Source organism: Drosophila serrata, unplaced genomic scaffold, assembly GCF_035046125.1.
Source record: "Drosophila serrata isolate PLE 108 unplaced genomic scaffold, ASM3504612v1 contig_245, whole genome shotgun sequence".
Classification (NCBI taxonomy): domain Eukaryota; kingdom Metazoa; phylum Arthropoda; class Insecta; order Diptera; family Drosophilidae; genus Drosophila; species Drosophila serrata.
Genome location: NW_028257143.1, coordinates 1,124,300 through 1,143,593, shown reverse-complemented (window position 1 = coordinate 1,143,593; position 19,294 = coordinate 1,124,300). Strand labels below are relative to the sequence as shown.

General features: G+C 39.1%; 2 protein-coding genes and 2 long non-coding RNA genes across 4 annotated transcripts in view; 3 read left to right on the top strand and 1 right to left on the bottom strand.

Annotated features, from left to right (window-relative positions):
• The window catches only part of beat-Ib (beaten path Ib), a 55,427-nt gene extending 44,832 nt beyond the window's left edge, over nt 1–10,595 (bottom strand). The window contains exon 1 of the mRNA XM_020954836.2: nt 10,018–10,595. The gene's annotated coding sequence lies outside the window, so the exon portion shown is untranslated. The remainder of the gene's footprint in view (nt 1–10,017) is intronic.
• Nucleotides 6,370–8,087, top strand: LOC110185827 (uncharacterized). The gene is made up of 5 exons (XM_020954834.2): nt 6,370–6,627; nt 6,681–6,770; nt 6,828–7,226; nt 7,290–7,600; nt 7,663–8,087. Exons 1-5 carry the CDS (start codon nt 6,554–6,556, stop codon nt 7,884–7,886), a joined length of 1,098 nt encoding a protein of 365 aa, XP_020810493.2. The 5' UTR covers nt 6,370–6,553; the 3' UTR covers nt 7,887–8,087.
• A 589-nt stretch (nt 10,596–11,184) lies between the features above and the next one.
• LOC147643707 (uncharacterized) lies at nt 11,185–12,092 on the top strand. The gene is made up of 5 exons (XR_015271522.1): nt 11,185–11,428; nt 11,485–11,501; nt 11,644–11,735; nt 11,788–11,893; nt 11,948–12,092. It is a non-coding gene; the product is annotated as an uncharacterized LOC147643707 (long non-coding RNA).
• A 1,747-nt stretch (nt 12,093–13,839) lies between these two features.
• LOC110186052 (uncharacterized) lies at nt 13,840–14,654 on the top strand. Its single transcript, XR_002319815.2, has 4 exons — nt 13,840–14,113; nt 14,172–14,329; nt 14,385–14,464; nt 14,519–14,654. It is a non-coding gene; the product is annotated as an uncharacterized LOC110186052 (long non-coding RNA).
• Nucleotides 14,655–19,294: the final 4,640 nt, after the last annotated feature.

The following is a 19,294-nucleotide window of genomic DNA, read 5'->3' as shown; positions in this document are numbered from 1 at the left end:
CAAGCGCACAAGTTTCACGCTTCACTGTGCCACCGAATGGGGAACGCGAACAGGGGGCCAGGATATCGCCCACGGATGACTGACCAGCTGGCGGTGGCAAGCGAGTTAGAAAATTAAAAGTGCAATATGTTTTGTAACTTTTTCGAGTTCTGTATTTTCTACAGCCAATTTTTATATGCCTGTATTCCAAATTCTTTGGACGAATCACTATCAGCACCTTAGCTTTTATACATTGGAAATTTTTGAATATTTTGAAATAGTTTTTCAAATAGCACACCCCAGCGAAAATGATCCTTTTGCACATGGTAATTTACTCCAGTAAGTCAAGTCGACGCTTTTCCCCCTTACTTTGGGTTAGTGTCATGTATCACGTACGATTTCCCGAATTTCTGTAGCTGATATTCCACTCATCGCTGGCACGAGTGCAGCATATAAATGGCAGCCACACACTGATTTATCCCGCTGTTTTCCACAAACCTAATTTAAAGCGCTTAAAGAAGTAACCGAAATATGTAATATTTATTTTGTCAGCTTTCTTTTTTCATACCTTACGTGAAAAACTTTTTCCCCTGGCGACATTTCCGTCAAGTTTTTCGAGGCTGGCCGCCCGTCGGCTGCTGCCGTTGTTATTATTATTCAGTTACTCTGTTTATACAGGCGAGATATTCATACATTCATGAATATATATAAAGCACGTATCTCCTTTTGGCGCTGGCCCAACACACAGGGCGAGAATTTGCATAAACACCACCGTACAACAATAACAAGACGGGTGTGTGTGTGGTGTCTGTGGGCTCGCCAAGAAATAAGCGGCAGAAGCATTCGCAGATAGCGCGATGCGATGCGGCTTGGTTTACTTTTAAATTTGTACTATATGCCATGTGCACAGTGCATGTGGGTGCACTGAAAGAAATTCAATGCGATACAATAAATTATGCTTAGAAAATATTTATAAAAAGTTGTCAAATTAAGTTAGGAATTGGGAATTAAATAATTCAAAGTTCAATACAAAGTTCAAGCAAAAAGTAATACTTAAATACTTATCATTTACATTACTTTCTCACTAAATATTAAAGTTTTCCTCAGTGGATAAGCAACTCCTTCGACTTTAGTCGCACATCTATATGTACACGGATTTATCTTGCCACAGTCCTCCGGCTCGTATACATGTTTATAAAATTGTCTAAATTCCCACAAGTTGATTTAAACTTTCTTCGCCTGCTCAATGTACGTGGTGTGTGTGTGTGTTTGTCAGTATTATTTTTATGCGAAAAAAAACTTGCTTTTGTTAGTTTGATGCCCGGTGGTGGTGCTCATGTCTCTAATGCAAGTATCTCTTTTGGGTATTCTCCATGTTATTCCTGCTTCTTTCAGACCCACATCGCGTATACGTAATGTTTGTGCACCGACTCGTTTGTTGCCGTCGCCTCCTCAAGCAGGAGGGGAAGTGGAAGTGGTGGAAGTTTCATATATTGTATTGTTGTTATTCCACCAGTATCCCTTTTCTGGTCTGGCATTGTAGGAAATGCTAAAAATTCACTCAGGTATTGAAATCTGAACAGTTGCTTGGCCACTGTTGCACAGCGTTGCGCTTTATTTGTTCCACTGTCCTCGTTTCCCAGGTGCCAGGTGCTATTCTGATATTCTGTACCTGGTCGCCTGGATATGAGATAAGCCTGGCTAAGGAAAGGCTGTCCCCAAAAAACATGGCATTGAATTGGTGAAATTTGTTTCAAGGGTGTAGAAAGTTGAAGATAGTAAATGTATTACAGAAACTTGAGTAAACTTTATAAGAACATAATACAATTAGATTTTATTAGGTTTGAATGTCTACTTTTCTTACTTGAAACTATGTTGTTTTGCTTTGAATTGATTGGTAAGAAATAAACTAAAGCGAATTCATTATATAATGTATTAATAAAACCATTAATTATACTGACAACCATTGCATCAAGATTTTCTCATATCACTATTTGTTTTTTTATGGTTATAATAAATATTCATTTGCAATTATACACATTTAAATTTATAATTGTATATTCTGACGCTTTAAAAAAAGACTCATTTTCGAATACTTCTTTACCTTAAACAGTATGAGAATGATTCTTCTACATAATTATATTACTGAATATACATTTAATTTTAATAACTAAATGATTTAACTTAAAGTATTTTTATTTAGTATTCTTACTGCTTAGAATCTCATAAGCAAAACGTGTTAAGAAATTATCCATACTTCCAAGAAGAGTTGTATTTCACAACTTGTGTGCTACTTCTCTCTCATGTTTATCCCCAGTTTGCTAATAAAATGTAACATAATTGTACGTAACTCTGGTGGGCTTTTCCAAGATGTGAGCCTCTTGGCCCATTTACCCACTTGTTTCGCCTGATCCGGCTAATCTCCCTGCCAGCATCTGTTTATAATTTGAGGCGAGAACCTTTAGGCCTCTTCGACGGTGCACTTGACTGAACTTTCACATTCGCTCTGTCATCCACTCCACACGTTGTGGCGCCGCTCACCCCATTTGCACTCGCATCCTGACAGGAGCGCTTTAACCAGCTAACCACTTGACTCAAGTGTTTGCTCACTTTGCGGGCAGCTTTCCCTACTTTCACCCATCGCTTCGGTCTGCGGTTACTGCTCTTTTTTTCGCATATGTTTTGACACGCCTTTTTTGCGCCCAGATGTTTTTGTTTTCCACCGATTTCCCACGCCGCCTGCCGCTTGCCGCTTGCCACCCATGCCTTGTGTTTTCCTTGCCAGCACTCGTGGCATTTCCATTGTCTGTCGGCTTTCACTCACTTTATTTGTACTCGTGCATCATAAGGGTTTAATGGATTTGCCGTTGGCCTAGGCTGCCGCCTGAAGGAACCTAGAAAGGCTCCCCGCTTCTGCTTTGCATCATTTGCCCACTTTTCACACGCCCCTAAGTGCGGGTGCGAGTGTGTTTTGTGTGTGTGAGTGACTACGCAATGATTATCATATTACGGCCATTGTGTCTGGGTCCTGCCTGGACTCCTGAACACTCCTCCGCACTGCCCCGCGCACGGCACTTCGCTTTATGACTTTATTTTCGCCTTCTCCTCCTGTCGTCCGGCAGTTAATACATTTTTATAGACTTGCCAAACTACTTAGCCACCGCCCACCGTCGGCTTACTGTCTCTCTATTAGCTTTTCGCGTGCTTTGTCATTGCCGTTAATAGACTTACCTCGCCTCCTTCGGAGACAGACCGTTATGGCCAACTGGCCACTTGGCCACTTTGGCCGAAAGGAACGGCTGAGGCTCAGGTGAGGCAATACCAACCGCAATGTAGCCATAAAAAAATTGGTCAACGCTGCGTATGCGTAATGCGCGAATGCCATTTTATTTATGCGCTAATAGGCCTTCAAAAGATTTAATGACTGCCAGGGTTCGTTAACCACTGAAAATGACTTGCGGCTTACAGGGAATTTTATTTTAACAAGGAAACAGGCCTTGAAATAACTGAGAAAACAAATTGTCTTGCTATAATGCATAAATTCTCTTTTGTAAATTAGATAGATATAGATTTTCTACTTCTCTTTGAGATTGCACAATCTGACAGAGCCCATGCTTTCTTTTAAATGATAAATGAAAATTATACTCAACAGAGAGACCAAATTTAATGCTTTCAGCTCAATTTTTGGGGGCAATATTCCCATGCACTCTGTTTGCTTGCAAATTCTGTTTACATTTGCCAACATTTTTGTAGACTTCAGCAGCAGCAGCAGAAGCAGCTGTAGATCGAGTTGGACAACAAAGGACATGGAGCCGCCTTAGTTGGCCATGTATTTCGGTTGTCGTAGTCTGAAGCTGTCCTTAACACACATCAAAGGCATTATTAACACCGCATACACAAGCAGGCACCCGAGTGATGCCTTCAAGGGGCCCAAAAACCCAAAACATGTGTCGTTGGCCCTGTTTGCCAGTGTGTGCGTGCGAGTGGCCCTATGTGCGAGTATACAAGTATTTATGAGCCATGTACATACATACATAGAAGGCAGGCACACATACATGCATATACATATATATAAACTGCTTTTGGCGTGCATTAAGTGGTCTTAACTTTCCACACAAGGACATGCTTTTTGTGGTCTTTAAAATTATTTTTCTCCCTGCTTGCGGGGGTGGCAAAGTCTGTGTGGCCAATAAAACTTATATTAGTCTGTCAGAAAATATATAACGCCAGAGCATTTTCTTTAAATTTCCTGCAAGAATCTGAATTAGAGATTGCTTTATTCTCGCACTTTAATGATCTTAAATCGGAATAATTTATTTTCCAACTGCAGTATATAATTTTATATACAAAGGTACGCATACATTTCTCACTCTTTTCTTCCCTTCTTAAGTTTCATAGAAGTTTTTCACCTGAAACTCCTCAATTTAATGCTCACCCCTGCCAGCCGGTTACACGTAATCCCACATATTTGGCTTGTCTGGGGGCAACTTCAAATTTACAGCTGCCAATTTGGAAGTCAGACCCCGTCTGACCCTTTTATTTCCTTTTGCCTCATCAATGAACCAATAAAGTATGCTCCTGGAGAAATTGAGGGAAAAGGGCCAGCAATTGATGTTTTATTTCCTCGTTATATGTGTGAGCCATACAAATGCAGTTTGGTAAATGTTTACCTCTCCATTCGTTCCCCTGGTTTCTCTGCGAAATCAGGTTAACGAAGAGCGATTGAGATGCGTGAGCCATTTTCCTCAACGGAAACGTTGAGTGAGCAAGTTGCCGCAATTAGCAGTCCACAGACCAAGAATGCAAAAATTCAGTCAAAGAATTTCCGAAATTTCTCGGCCTCGACTCGATGACAAAGATGCAGTCTGAAAAATTGAAATTTTAGCGAGACTAGGAAACTGCAGCACGTTCGTTAGTTCGCTTTACCCTTTCTTAGCCCCGATCTCAATTTTACACTCTCTCACAGTCAGAGAAAGTAAGTTGTGTTATTAATTAACTTCAAGATAAAATAATATTTAAAACATATTCTAATCACGCCAAGAAATTAAATGATATTTTCTTTATTAGGTAAATAGTTTCCTAATCCTTTTCAAAGTAAAAATGCATGTGTTCCCCATTTGTTTCAGTGCATCCTTCTGTGAGGGCTTTCCCTCAATGTCGACTGCCACACTTCAAAGTTCGCGTTGTCGCCGAGTTCGCGAGTAATGAAAGTTGCGTGTGCCTTCTTGTCTGAAAAGGACGAGGACGAGGATGAGGACAAGGACGTGACGACGTTAAGTTGCAGGGCGGCTGCATTCAAATTAAATAGCATTTTGATGAATATTGATTGATTGCCTTTGCCTTGGGGCAAATTAGAAGCGCAAACCGCATTGGCAAAGTTTTTATTTGTGCGCCGCGAGCGAGAGGTTGGTGGTTCAGAAGGGCGGCGAAAGTTTAGCCTTCAGTTTTGGCAAAGGACGATCTAAAGGGGTTGAAATTATTTGCAATTGAATTCAATTTAAAGTGGACATTTAAATTGGGTCATTTGCTCAGCCCAATGATATTTAGACTTATAGAATTAAGGTGATTAAAAATGATCTTAGTTTCTTTTCTTAATATCAATATAATCGAAAGATACCTGATCATATTTCTGAGCTGCATTATCACCCATTGCATAACTCGCACATCAGAAGGACTCTTTACTCTTGTTTAATATGAAAGAACACTCGGCTGCCAAGTCAAGTCAACGTTAAAGCATTTTCGTAATGGAAGCTACAAAGTGCTTCAGTTTTCCCAGACGAACGACAGAGCCGCAGTGCAAGGCAATGTCCTTCGGACGGGACACAATGCAGGCAGCCACCGGAAATGAGTAAACAAGCGTCAAATAGTGAAAACAGCGACCCAGTACAATGCAATACCCGGTCCCAGTTCGTAGTCCTTGCAGCCTCAGTACCCTCCCGCCTTGACTCCTCTGTGCTGCCTTGCTCCTTGCTCCTTGCTCCAAGCCCCAGCACAAAAATACAAATAAATGAAACATTAAACGAGACAAGGACCAGAGGCGGGTGCGCTCAACGGCGCTCTGGTGAGGGAGGACGAAAAATGAGCACCGAAGACAACAACCGGATATCCTGGAACTTTATAAGGAGGAGCTCCCTGGCAGGCACCCGAAAAAAGGACAACAAAGCCAGCAGCGAACGGCGACAAGGACAGCGAAGTTTATTTTAACTTTTGATTTCCGCATTTCTCAGTACGAGCCCCTCTTCGTCCTGCCCAAGTGCATTGGCAAATGATTGCATTGAGTGGCAAAGTTGCGCCTTCCCTGGAATATCGAGCGAGTCGCATCGCCATTAAAAATGTATTAAATGTGCGACTATCTGCAGCTTTTGGCTCTCTGGAGGCGTAAAACGTAAGGATGATAGATAGTTTCGGGTTCACTAGCACCTCACGAGGTTACAGGATTGTATTCTATTTCTTTAAAATTGTGAATTTCATATATAATATTGTAGAGAGCCTTATCTCTAGGAATGTCTAGGAACTTGTTTTTCACATCTAATTGGCCTTGACTTGGCTTTCAAGTATATTCTACGGATTTAATATGGAGAAACCAGTAGTATTTCCATTTCTCATAAACAGAAAACAAGACAAGATGATAACCCGCACAAGCCCAGAGTAAGAATTTATTTTTAACTAGAAAAAAGTATATTCTATTATTATTGCCTAAGCCATTCGAACACAACTTTGGGGGATTGGTCAATTGATGATGAAGCCGGGGAGTGGTCAGATGACTCGACTCTCGGGGTGAACTTGCCTCGGTAAGTAGGCTACACTTTCTACTCGATATCCCTGATTTTGACTACGGGGCTCTGCAGCACACAACAACTGATCTTGGAATTTAAACAGTTCAAGGCGGCGCAACTTATTCAGCGACATGTCCGCGGCTGGTTAGTGCGTTTTCGCAATCGGAAATTTGAGCGCGCTGCGATTATCATTCAGAAATGGTGGCGCCGCTTCATGGCGGAAGGCATTCTGGTTATGCTGGCCGAAGCCAAATTGCAGCGGGTGGTAAATGCGTATCACAATAGGTGTGCCTCCATTATTCAGTCAAGTTTCCGCGGCTGGTGGTCTCGGAAGCATGTCAACGATCTGACCAAGCTCAGGTCTCTGCAGAGCTCCCTGGCAGAGTATCTCATCAGTGTCCTGGGTGTTCACTTGCATGAGGTGAAGCACAAGGGTCAGGTACCAGGACTTTATTGGAATAATTTTCCCACGTAAGCTAATTGACTACGATCTTTCTCTATACTAATAAGATCTCATCTCCCCCGATTGTCCAGGAAGTGCAGCGCAACGATTGACAAGCTAATGGCCACATTAGACTATCGCATTTACAATGCCTTCTCCTGCTACAGAATGCAGAAGAAAATGGCCGAAGTCCATGCTTTGCGAACTGCCTTCGAGAAGTCCGAAGTGTATACATTCGTACCCTTTCATGGATTTGACGATCGAGGATTATGCGAAGGACGCAAATCCGTGCAAGTGGTTGAAAACGGCGACAATGCCAATTTGGTTCGTGCATTTGTGTGCCAAAAGCACGACATGGACATGAAGGTACAGTTTAGACGCAAATTTGACGATGAATATGGGGGTAAGCCAAATTAAGGAACATTTTTGCAAGAAACTAGACTGTAAGTTCTCACATACTTGCAGAAAAGTCAATTAAACAGGCGTTAGATATCACAACCACCTTCCTCAAGCGCATCGCCCACGACATGAAGAAGTGGCATGATGCGGACGGGAATATGGTCCTGCCAAAGACGATATTCAAAATGAAGGACATTAAGGCCCTTCTGGATGAGGTCAAGGAGAACCTAGAGGAAATTTACGGCCCGCTGGAGCCGTGCAATTGTGGAGCCCAATATGCCGATATGTAAATTTATTTACATCTCTGTATATTTTGTACGGTATAATTTACAAAATTTGTATACTTTTTCGGGTACTTTACTATGTACTAGGATGATATCCTTTTCCTTTTTTTTTTTTTGTGTGTATTGTAAAAAACCTGCTGCAGATGTTAGAGATTTCTAATGCAGCAGAAAGAAATAAAATCAAGACCTTTGTCGGCATCGTTAAAACTTTTTTGTTTAATATTCCAAAGCTTTTACCTTATCCATAAGACAGCCCATGGAGCCTTTTAAGCCAGACGTTCTTTGACCCATTCTATATTTGTGTTTATTCCGCACACACAAGGTATGTGAGTAGGTTCAATATTGGCAACAAATTAAATTTAATTATGTTTGCTGTTGCAGCCAAAAAGAAGCGCCTTAGCAAAAAGCGAAGCACAATTTGCCAACTCGGTAAATATTTGCCAAGTGACGCTAATGAACTTGGGCATACAAATAGGCGAAGTCGAAGGCTTTGGGGCTTCCAGAGAGCTGTGCAGAATATAATTTTCCCCACAGATTGGCAGGGCTCTCAATTGTGTCGCTGGGCTCCACTGAAGAGTTTCTCCCAGCACTTTTCACGAATGTAATAAGATGAAAGAAGCGACTGGGAAAATACGTCTGAAATAAAAGAAAATTGGCTAAGGAGTCCGGGAACGTGTGTGCAGAAAAATCTTTGCTATTGATTGTGTGTGAGTGGTATTTACACATTCCTTTCCTTTCCATTCTCGTATGGGAAGCGCGTGGCTTGGCCATTGTGAGGCCACAGAAGTCAACATTCCGTTTTATTCCCTCTGATTCCTAGAAGGTCTGTGTGCTCCCTGGGCTCAGTTGGGGTTAAAGGGACTGAAGTACGATACGAGTATTCACTTTTTGTTTTAAATAAGCAAACACAGTATTCTGGGTGTTTTGAATCATCCTCAAACATCGACCTGCCTATGAACACACTGCTCGGAATATTCAGTTCAACTCCAATGGAAATGAAATATACACAGGATATGTAAGAACGATGAGAGTGTTTGTCCACTTCGTCCTACAAATACATAAATACGTTTCCGAACTTTACTTATCCGATGATATCCCAGCAACACAAAACATCAATTTAATAAAAAACACATTTTTAATTTAATAAAAATAAACCTACACCTAAAAAAGTGATTGTTTATGGCCAGACGGTAATATAAGAACATGCTAATTAAGCGAAAATTGGGTCAGAAAAACAGCGGAATAACAACGAACAAGAGCTAAGAATAATGCTAGTCATAGGGAGAAAAAAAAGCTGCGAAGAAACAGAATTAACCCAAATATGCAAATAAATTTGCCAGCAAAATGGAAACAAGTCTGGGCCAAGTTGCACATTAACTTCCGCAGCTCATTAAGTCACTGTCAGTTCCCGAGGCGGGATTTTCCGGGTGGACGATGGGAAGCTGGCGGAAAATATATATACATATATATAAATTTATGTGACGCCAACTGGACGACAGGCGACCACTGAGCAGAGTCTTCCCCAGTCCCTCGGAAAATCGACGTGGAACTTTTCTTCGAGAGCAGAAAAAAAATACAAATAAAATATCTTTGCTGTGGAAAAAGTAGGGTGCGTGGGAGGTGTTTACAGCCCTTCCCATGTATTTAGATAAATCAACGGGGGTCGCAAAAAATTGTTGAAAAGGTTGAAATGAAAATGTCGGCGCTTTAAATGAAAAACCCAGAAAACAAAAATCTGTTTCAGCGCACCCTCTTTCCACACAGTTTAATTAGGTCGTTTCCCTTATTTTGTTTTTATTTTTCTGTCCTATATATAGGAAATGCCAGGAATTTTTTGCTGTTCCGTTTATTTTTATTTGGTTTTTTGAAGCGAAGGTCACGGACTGACTTAGGTCTCCAAAAAGGCGGGACAGGCCAAACTAATTAGTGGCCATTTTGTGGGTGCTCGCAGTTTAATTAAATTATAATAGGAATTTAATTGAAAAGCTGAAAAAAAGTTAATGTCCTTTGGGAAGATATTTAAAATATGAGGGATACTATAAGAATAATATTTTTTTTATGACTTATTAAAAATAAATAGTTCATCTAAAGCTCCGTTGAGCAAGTTCAAATGCTTTTAGAGGTTTTTACTACTTACTCTTTGTATTTTATTTGCAGTCACTTGGGTTTTATGTTGTATTTAATTAAAGTTTTCAATGATTGGGCATTTGTGTTTATTGTTTTCTTCTGTTATTGCACGCACAGTTGAATTGTTACCAAGAAATTAAGATGGGGGTCTTTAATTTGATTTCCTGTGTTCGTTATTATTGCAAAAGGGGATAATCCTTCGCATTCGGCGATATAATTAAGCACACGCGCTGCGAGAACCGAGCGAATCAAGTCGGCGGAATGGAAGATGATTATACTCATACGTTATATTAATATCACTCATACGCAGTGTGTTCTGCAAAGCAAACCTCAACGTGAGATGTGGAATGGTCTCCTTGTGTGCTTTTGCAGCCGCTTTCACGACTTGTTTTTAACAGTGTAGTCGTGGCCGCTGTTCGTCTGAGATCCAATTCGTTGCGCGTTATCAATGAAACTGCTGATTTTTCTCGTCATCGTCGCCAGCATCGCCCCAAAAAGGACATTCGCTCGTGGCCACTCGGCCGTCCTTTCGCACTCTCTCTCTCTCTCTCTCTCTCGGGGGAGCGACTCTTTCGCTCTCAACTTAACGAAGGTGCCGAAGGGTCTGTAATTCTCTCTCTATTTCTTCGCTGGGATATTTAACGGGCAGGATATTTTTAAGCTAATAGCATTATTACTTCAGAAGTTTTCATAAAGTATTGGCTAATAATATATTTAATGAAAAAAAATAAATAAAAATTCTTCTAAAAAACTAAAAATATGGAAAATAAAAATTGTTGACTATTATATACTACTGTTAATCTGGGTATTCCTTTATATACATATTACAAAGTCCCAAAAATGTTAAAAAAGTGGGAAATTATTGTAATGACTTAAAGAAGAGCAAAGTACTTGCAACTTGCATACTTTTTTAAATCATTTTAAGATGAGTTACTGAATAAAGAATACAACTTTTATTTCAACCTGCTTTTTAATTTATATAAGTATTAGACGATATTAAAATATCTTCTCTAAATATAAAAGTGCCTAAAATAATAATGAAAATGATGCAAAACAAAAAAGACGTCTTCATAGTGTATGAATGCAATAGGAGATAGAATTTTTTGTAAATATTAATAATAAATCCGAAGGCTAATATAACCAATCAAGTAGTCCAGGATTTTTTTAATTGTTCAAAAACTCGACCTTACTACGAACGATACCAGTAAAATTTAGTTCAATTCCAAATTCCAGAGCGAGCATAGCTCAGTACAAAAACAAAAGTTCTTATTTTTATATAAAAACCTTTTTTCGGCTAGGTTTAAGCATAAAGTGAAAAAGTTATTATATATCTACAATACAAAATTTGTTCAGAAACTTTAACAGAATCGATACCATAAAGCAAGACACAAATGGAGATTCAGACGCAAGACTCGGCCAGCGTAAAAATATAGCTCCTTTTTTTCCTTAGAAATACCTTAACTGAATCTCATTTCAGCGTCCACTTTTTGGAGGGATTTTAACTCGACCCAGAAAACTCTACTTGACTCTGGAATATCCAGTTCGAATCAAAATTCCAGAGCGAGCATAGCTCTTAGCTCAGTACAAAAAAATAAGTTTTTATTTTTATATAAATATGTACCTTCTTTCGGCTAGGTTTAAGCGTAAAGTGAAAAAGTTATTATATATCTACAATACAAAATGGTTTGGAACCTGAAGTGGCCCTATTCTATACACGAGGTTAGCGAGGTTCGTATAGTTTTTTCTTTCCAGATGCTAGTGCTAAGAAATAGTCTTTTAGATGAATAACTCAAAATTACTCATGGAAAATTTGTTCAGAACCTTTAACACAATCAATACCATAAAGGAAGACACCAATGGAGATTTAGATGAAACACTCGAGCAGCGTAAGAAATATAACTCTTTCTGTTTCTCAAAAATATTAAAATATCTCATTTCAGCATCAACTTATTCGAGGGATTTAAACACCTGACAGCAAAGGGTGTAAACAAACAATTGATGGAGGGCGATACTTGGAAGGCAATAGTTTAGTCAAATCAAATAATATAACAACTTTATTATAATAAAAATACACTTACACCTAAATGTGTTATTTATTATGGATATGTCTGTTTAGGGACTTCCTTTTACAAGATTGAATTGGCTGACTATATGACATAGTGCATAGGTATTTCGAAAGCATTCCGTTGCAAGTAAGTTAGCTTTAAATAAATACTTCTAATTAAAATCCGTATAGACCAGTTTTGCGCTCTCAAACGTTAGGTAAATCGCTGGGCGAGGTTCAATTAATTGTCGCTAATTGGGAATTATGCGTTTACCGCTTGGGTGTAGAGTTAAGGAATTAGTGTAAGCCATCGGCTTCACACCCAGCCCCCGCCCACACAGTGTTTTAAGGTGCCTCGAATGTGTTTCGCTTTACGAACACATACTTAAAGCACTGAAAATCTTTTATGACACGTTATTAGTTGGCCCAGAGCAAGGGGGAAGCCGCGTTTCGGGGAAGGACTCGTTGGGGCTGTGGCTGTGGCTGGGGTGAGCCGACTCAGACAGCGAGCTTTAATATGCTTAATGTAATTATGAGAATCTCATAGAAGGGCGCCGCATCTCTGAATACAAATGAAAGCGTAATTCGTGGAAAGGACGAAGCAGGGAGCTGAAATCCTGCTAGGACGTACCTGTGGCTGTCATAAAAATATACATATAAAATCACGCGATTTTTATTGTTGCGTCGCGGGAAGCAAAAGAAAATGAAATGTGCATTTTGAATGCTCAGGCTGTAAGGAGTTTTAAAATTATAATCGTTAATTGGTTTCTGAAGTCTTACACCTACGTTTGCACCTAAGAAGAGAATTCTCTTGATCTTTAAGTCCAAGATAAATCTTAGTCCTACATGAAATTAAACAAATTTTAATGGAAATATCTTGAGACATTCGGCAACTTGATCACTTTCGCGTGTCTTGGCTAATTGCTTCAAACAGTTCGCACTTAGCCATTTGTCAAGTGTCCGTCTAATATTTTTCTGCATCGCTCAACCTTCCATTTGCACCTCATGAACTCCAACCTGGGACCCGTTCAAAGGCAATAAAATGCGGCCATAGATCCAGGACAGCTCCCTTATATTTACATTATGCAAACATATTTATTCCTTCGCTCCGAAATTCTTTGCGAAACTGACTTTGCGGCTAATGCAGATGGCAGGCGAAGCGAAGCGTAAAATGCTTTGTAAATTATTATGCCAAGACAAAATCAGGATTGGGGTGGGTGCTTAGACCCCACATACTATGCACAAAAATATTTTTCCAGAGATAAACAAAGTATTTTCGCTGGTGGCTGTGGGGCGGCGGCGGCATGTGTTGTGTCATAAATTTCAATTGACTTATGAATATGGAGGGTGCTCTTTGCCCACGGAAAGTTTTTAGCGCCCACACGTGCCTATAAGCCGATGAATATTGTTTAAATTTATTTCCCGCTTTTGCTAATTCTGTCTTTCCAAAGAATGTTTTTCTTTGAAGAATTTTCTTGCTAAACCTTGGGTGCTTTCAGAGTATTAAATGGGCTTTAAATTGACCATTGTTTTTAAATCTTATTTAAAAAGTTGTAAGGCATATTGCATCAGATCATATTATAAATTACAAGAAATGTGTTGTCTTATTTAGTTTAAATATTTCATTTAAATGTTTTTTTTTTAATTAAAGGTTAAATTTTATATACAAAACTTTTTAAATTCTTTAACTTTTTAATTTTTGTTTATTTTTAAATAAACAACCAAGTAGTCTGGGATTTTTTAATTGTCCCAAAACTTTACTTGACTCCGAACGCCGCCAGGAAAGTTCAGTTCGAATCAAAATTCTAGAGCGTGCACAGCTCCTAGCTCAGTACGAAAACAAAAGTTTTTTTTATTTTTATATAAATACATTTTTTTCGGCTAGGTTTAAGCATAAAGTGAAAAAGTGATAATTTATCCAATAGTTAATATTTAAGAATAAGACAACGAATCAGAGTGAATGTATGTCAAAATTATAAAAGTGAACGCAATTCTTTTTCTATGAAGTGAAAACAAGGTCTACACGATACATTTAAACATGTGGACGATCTACACCAAGCCAGTAAGACACAGAAGTTTATTCTTTTTTTAAATTTACTAATAAGTTATATTTTCAACAGCATCTCTCCTGCACCCTCCTTATGCAGAAGGCTAGGACACTTTTCAAAATGTATACTTGTTGCCTGGGTGAGAAAAATCTTTACTCGCCAAAACCGATTCATTCTACCATCCATGCCAATTTTCACAAAGTGTATTTATTCAATAATAATACGTTAAGGTAAGGAACCATTTTATATTTTAAAAAATTTACTAATTAGTTTTATTTTTCGCAGCATCATTTATCCCCACACCTCCTTAACATATTTCATAATCATATAAGTATAAACAAAGTGCATAAAATCCACCCAAGCTGGTAAGACATATATTTTATTTTTGAAAACTGTACTAATCGATTTTATTTTCACAGCTTCGATAACTCCCCTGGTTCAGTCCACTCATTGACAAGGAAATCTAGAAAGTAATTGCGATATCTCAGAGAAAAACTAATACAATTTAAATAATAATATAACAAATCTATTATAATAAAAACATTTACACCTAAACGAGCGTTTTATTGAATCTACATTTTTTTTAGGGGTTTTTCTTTAAATAATTTATTTTTTACATAATATATGTTTATTTCCATGAATCTTTCATGCCGGGCCGACAATCCCTAAAGTAGCGACCGAGTCCAATGCATCATTTTTATGTGGAAAATTTTAGAACTGCCTAAGCGCTTAATGTGCCCCCATCTTTGGCGGAAAACCTCTACGACCGGAGTTTCCGACACTCCTTCTCGCTCTCTTTTTCTCACACACACACACACACGTCCGAAAGTCTCGCTCTGTCTCAGAGCACCCGAAGGATATTAACAATAATCTAACCAAATTAACCCAAAGCACTAAAGTGTAAGTGACATTAAGTTAATTTTCGTGTGCGCCATCGAAGAGAGAAGCGAGTTGGAAGAGAAAAAATATAACGAAAAAGCTGAAACAAAGGAAGTGGCAATGGGGAAAAACTTACGTTTTATTTTACTTTTGGTTTTTCTTCCTTTTTTTTTGCTTTTGTCCCTGCTGCTGTTGGTTGCATCAACTGTGCAAAATTTCCCACGAGATCAATCAGCCGCAGGCTGGAACAGGACGAGCAACAGAAGCAGCTGCTGCTGAGGGGAAACCAGCTCGGATCCTGTTCCTCGATGTTGTGGTTTTTGTTGTTATTATTACTGGCTCTTTTGCAACTTTTCCTTTTGTGTAACTTTGACCTGCTCAGCTCGTAGCGCTTTCTTCGTCCTTTTGCCGTATTGTCTACAAGTAGGAGCAGTCCAGACCCCAGCTCCACCCAAAATATATGTACGTACGTATACGTATGCAGGGGATTTTTTGTTTTCACCTTTTGGCATTGGAAGCTCAGAGTGTGCGGCTAATGAAGCGAGAGTTGATGAGGCGAGCCAGGTCAGAGGCGTCCAGAGTTTGGCTCCAGGGGCGGGCTTAGCAGATACTTTGTCTGGGGGACATTAAGGACGAGCTGATACAAGAAGTTCTAGCAAAATTAAGTTGTTCACCATAGTTGAAGATGAGCTTTATCACATTGTTTTAACTGGAAAACATAAATGTTGTTTAATTAATGTAAAAATTAAGTTTATAAAAAACAAGAAATTGAGAGTATTATTATTATTAAGTCTTTATAAAATATGTTTGATTTCTCAAACTAAAATAATAAAAAGTTACACAAAAAATAACCCTCAAGAACCAAGGAATCCGCTCTTATCGTCACCTCTGTGTGGGGGAATCCCCTAAAAAACAGCCAGCAAGTTGACCCGAAACCAAAAGTTGTCTCTCATTAACAGGAAACACTTCAAAGAAACGCATAAGCCAGGAAACTTGGCGCTAATTGTCTCGGTGTGCGCACGCATTTGAGGTCGAGGTCCTCCCACCGAGTCCGAGAAATATGCCGGGGAAAAGAAAAAGCCCCACTTGATTGATTAATGGATGTCAAGCGCCAGCGCCAGCACCACCGCCGAGGTGACAAGTGACCAAGTCAACTTGGACGGGGATTTGCTGCCACTAAATGATGTGCCAAATTAGACACGACCCGGAGAGGCCATGAACTGGATGTGGGACTGACTATCTCCGACCCTGGTCAGTTGTGAGTTGGAAAAGACCCCGGCCAGAAGCGTATGCAATAAACCGTCAAAATGACGTCCGGCAAACGACTAGAAAATGGCCACAAGTTCCATTTATTTGGGGTCCCTTTTTCGGTAGCGACTTCTGTATGCGGAAACATTTAATTTTGCGCCCCAGAATTCGATGCAGTGGTTCTTGCACAACTTGCACTTCCGTCTCCTTTTGCACTTCCGCCTCCGTTTGGGCGACCAACCTGAGCCCGGTGTTTCCCCCCCAAAAAAATGGAGTTCGGGGTCCATTGCGGATGTCCGCGTGGCAATTTTAATGCAATTTTTATGCGCCCGCTTTCGGCTTCCGATTTTTTATTTCTTATTTTTTGTTCCCTCCACCATTCGCCTTTTATCGTGTGCCATAATAGCAGTTTGTCTCTCCCCCGACTGCAGTTTTGTGGCCAGGAGCAGGGAAGATGAAGCTCCCAGGAGCAAGGATCCTGCATCCTGTAGAACGGATGTCAAGGTATATGGCGAGCAGCCATATTTGCCTGCATTTGGGTTAAAGACTTACGGTATAAGAGTGCATAATTGCACTTTTTATGGCAGTAGGTTTTGCAGATCTTCATAAACTTTGCACTAGTATGTTTTTCAATGTGAAAAAATAAGTACTATCTGAGAAAAAATTAAATTTTAACAACTTCTTTTATTTGTTTTTAGTTTTAACCTCTTAAAGCTACAATTCTTCTACTTTTAGTAATAACTTATTTTGTGATCTATTAATTTTATATTCAATATAAAACAAAAGCCATTACTAAGCTCTTGTCGAGAAAGGCTGTTATAAACTTTTAAACAGTTACCCAAAATGCCCACAAACAAAAAATAAAAAAAGAAACGGGAATGGAAAATTTTAGCATAACCATTTTGCTTGCAGAAACCGCAAGACAGTGTTATAAACTAAGACCAGCACGCCCCAACACCCCTTCTGTCTTTGCTGGGCTTTTCCCCTCCCGGAAAGTTGTTGCTGTTTCCAGAGCCCAAGAAAATTTTCTATAAAAAGGCATAATAGACGTCAGAAAATGTCTGTGACAGCGGCAGTAGAAAACTACAACAAAAGCATCAATAAACAGTGTAAAAGACAGTTGCTGGAATGGAGTGCCACAACGAGTGAGAAAAGCCGAGTGGATGCACAGAAAACAAAAAAGGGATGAATTATAAAATGTATATAATTAATTTTCTTCTAAAAAGTCTCATTTTTATGTAAATAAAAACATTTCACCAAGTAAATTTAAAATTTTTGAGCTTTCAGAATATTAAATCATTTAAACCATTATATCTCTTATAACTAATTATATTTATATACCAATGACATAACGTATATTCGCGTTGGATTTCGTATCTAATTTCCCTGCCAATATATATATAAATCGTTCTTTAAAACTTGATGTCCTTGAGGCATAGTTTTATCTATTATATAACCCTATGATTTAGATAATAATATACAGATATTTAGGCTCTCGAAGTGTCCTTCCGGAATAAGAAATCAGATTTGAGAGACCCGCATTTCACACCGCTTTTTTATTTCTGTGTGAAACAAGGGACAACTCTGGACTTGAGGTTGAGGCTGAGCCGTAAAGCTTCCGCTCATATTTTTATCGGCCCAAGGACTATGGACCAAGGGTATGGAATTGAGCGTGGGCGGTGGTTATACGTCAAAGATGCTTTATTGGGCGGGACAAACAAAGCCTGCAAGGGAAAAGGGTGAACGGCAAATTTAAAGTTGTGCGGTTTTACTGGAAGGACCCCCGATTCCCGCCCGCCCGAATCAGGAGCTGGCCACCAACAGCTGCCAATGATGCAAACAAACAAAATGCTCCGGGCGGGATTTTAAAAAGCACTTTGCGAAGGCCAACAGAAGATCGTGTTTCACAGGCAGAGGGGGCGTGGCAAGTGCCTGTGGCAACTATAAGCCCAGCGTGTGTGCGTGTGTGCGGGTGTGCGGGTGTGCCTGTGGACAGAGGCTTGGGAAGCATCCTGGCGAAGGGGCTCAGGACTCGGGGCTCTAGGGCTCCGGCTTGATGGGAACACAAATTTGCAAAATATTGACAAGCGACTCGCTCGCTGCCGTTGTCGGGGGCATAATTTAATAAATCAATATTTTATTAGCTGAAAAATATGCGTAAGAGTGGGAATATTTGGTTAAAAGCTGATAAGAAACACGAGCGAAAACATATTGGAATTATTTGAGCATATGGTCTATTCATGTAATTAAATAACACGAGTATCACACAATATATAAGCGCTATTGCCTTGTTCATTTAAGTGAAATTCCACTAACCTTTTGCCATTTTGTCAACAACAGACAATGTGCCGTGCAAAATAAACACTTTTCTGCCTCAGTAATGTTAATGTATTAAGTAAATCTGGCATGTTTTGGCTTTAATTAAAATGTTCGAAATATAAATTGAATTCAGAGAACAATTAAAGCAATTGTCAAAATTAAAATTAAAATAAATTCAATTAAAATCATAGAGTTAATGTATTGAATTCATAAGCTTCAAAATTTAAAATGATTTTAAAGAATAATAAAGCACTTCTAAGAATTATATTAATAATTTTATTTCATGGAATTTTAAATAAAGTAAATTTCCATTCCATTACACAACATATATATATATATAAAATTAAATAAATTAAGTTTAATAATCGGCTTTTCAACCGAAAACATTTAAAGCTCTAATATCCACATGAAGTTCTCTGCCCTCGTAATAATTTCTTTGGCAATCTTGTTGTTTTACCAAGTGTTTAAATGTAATGTAAGGTTTTCTCTCAATTGGGCCTCTTGTCACAAGTATTTCGCATTGTCCAAGGCAAAATGGGAGGAGGCCTGCGAAGCCTTTCAAACGAATCCTGCAGTTGAAGCGAGGAGGTGGAAAAGTTTTCAAGTTTTGTTTTCTTGTTGTTTCTGGCTCTATACGCTATACGCACTCGGCAGAAATGCTCAACTGGCTGCTCTTTTCATTACTTATTTCTTTATGACGCTAATGTCCTTAATTCGTCAGTGTTAACCTAATTTCGAAAGATGGCAAG

What these genes read in the sequence shown, in the direction of transcription:
- LOC110185827 (XM_020954834.2), top strand. Translation starts at nt 6,554, where the DNA reads ATGGAGAAACCAGTAGTATTTCCATTTCTCATAAACAGAAAACAAGAC. An exon ending in ATAACCCGCACAAGCCCAGA is followed by an intron (nt 6,628 to 6,680) that starts GTAAGAATTTAT and finishes TTATTGCCTAAG; the next exon opens with CCATTCGAACACAACTTTGG. An exon ending in ATTTGACGATGAATATGGGG is followed by an intron (nt 7,601 to 7,662) that starts GTAAGCCAAATT and finishes ACATACTTGCAG; the next exon opens with AAAAGTCAATTAAACAGGCG.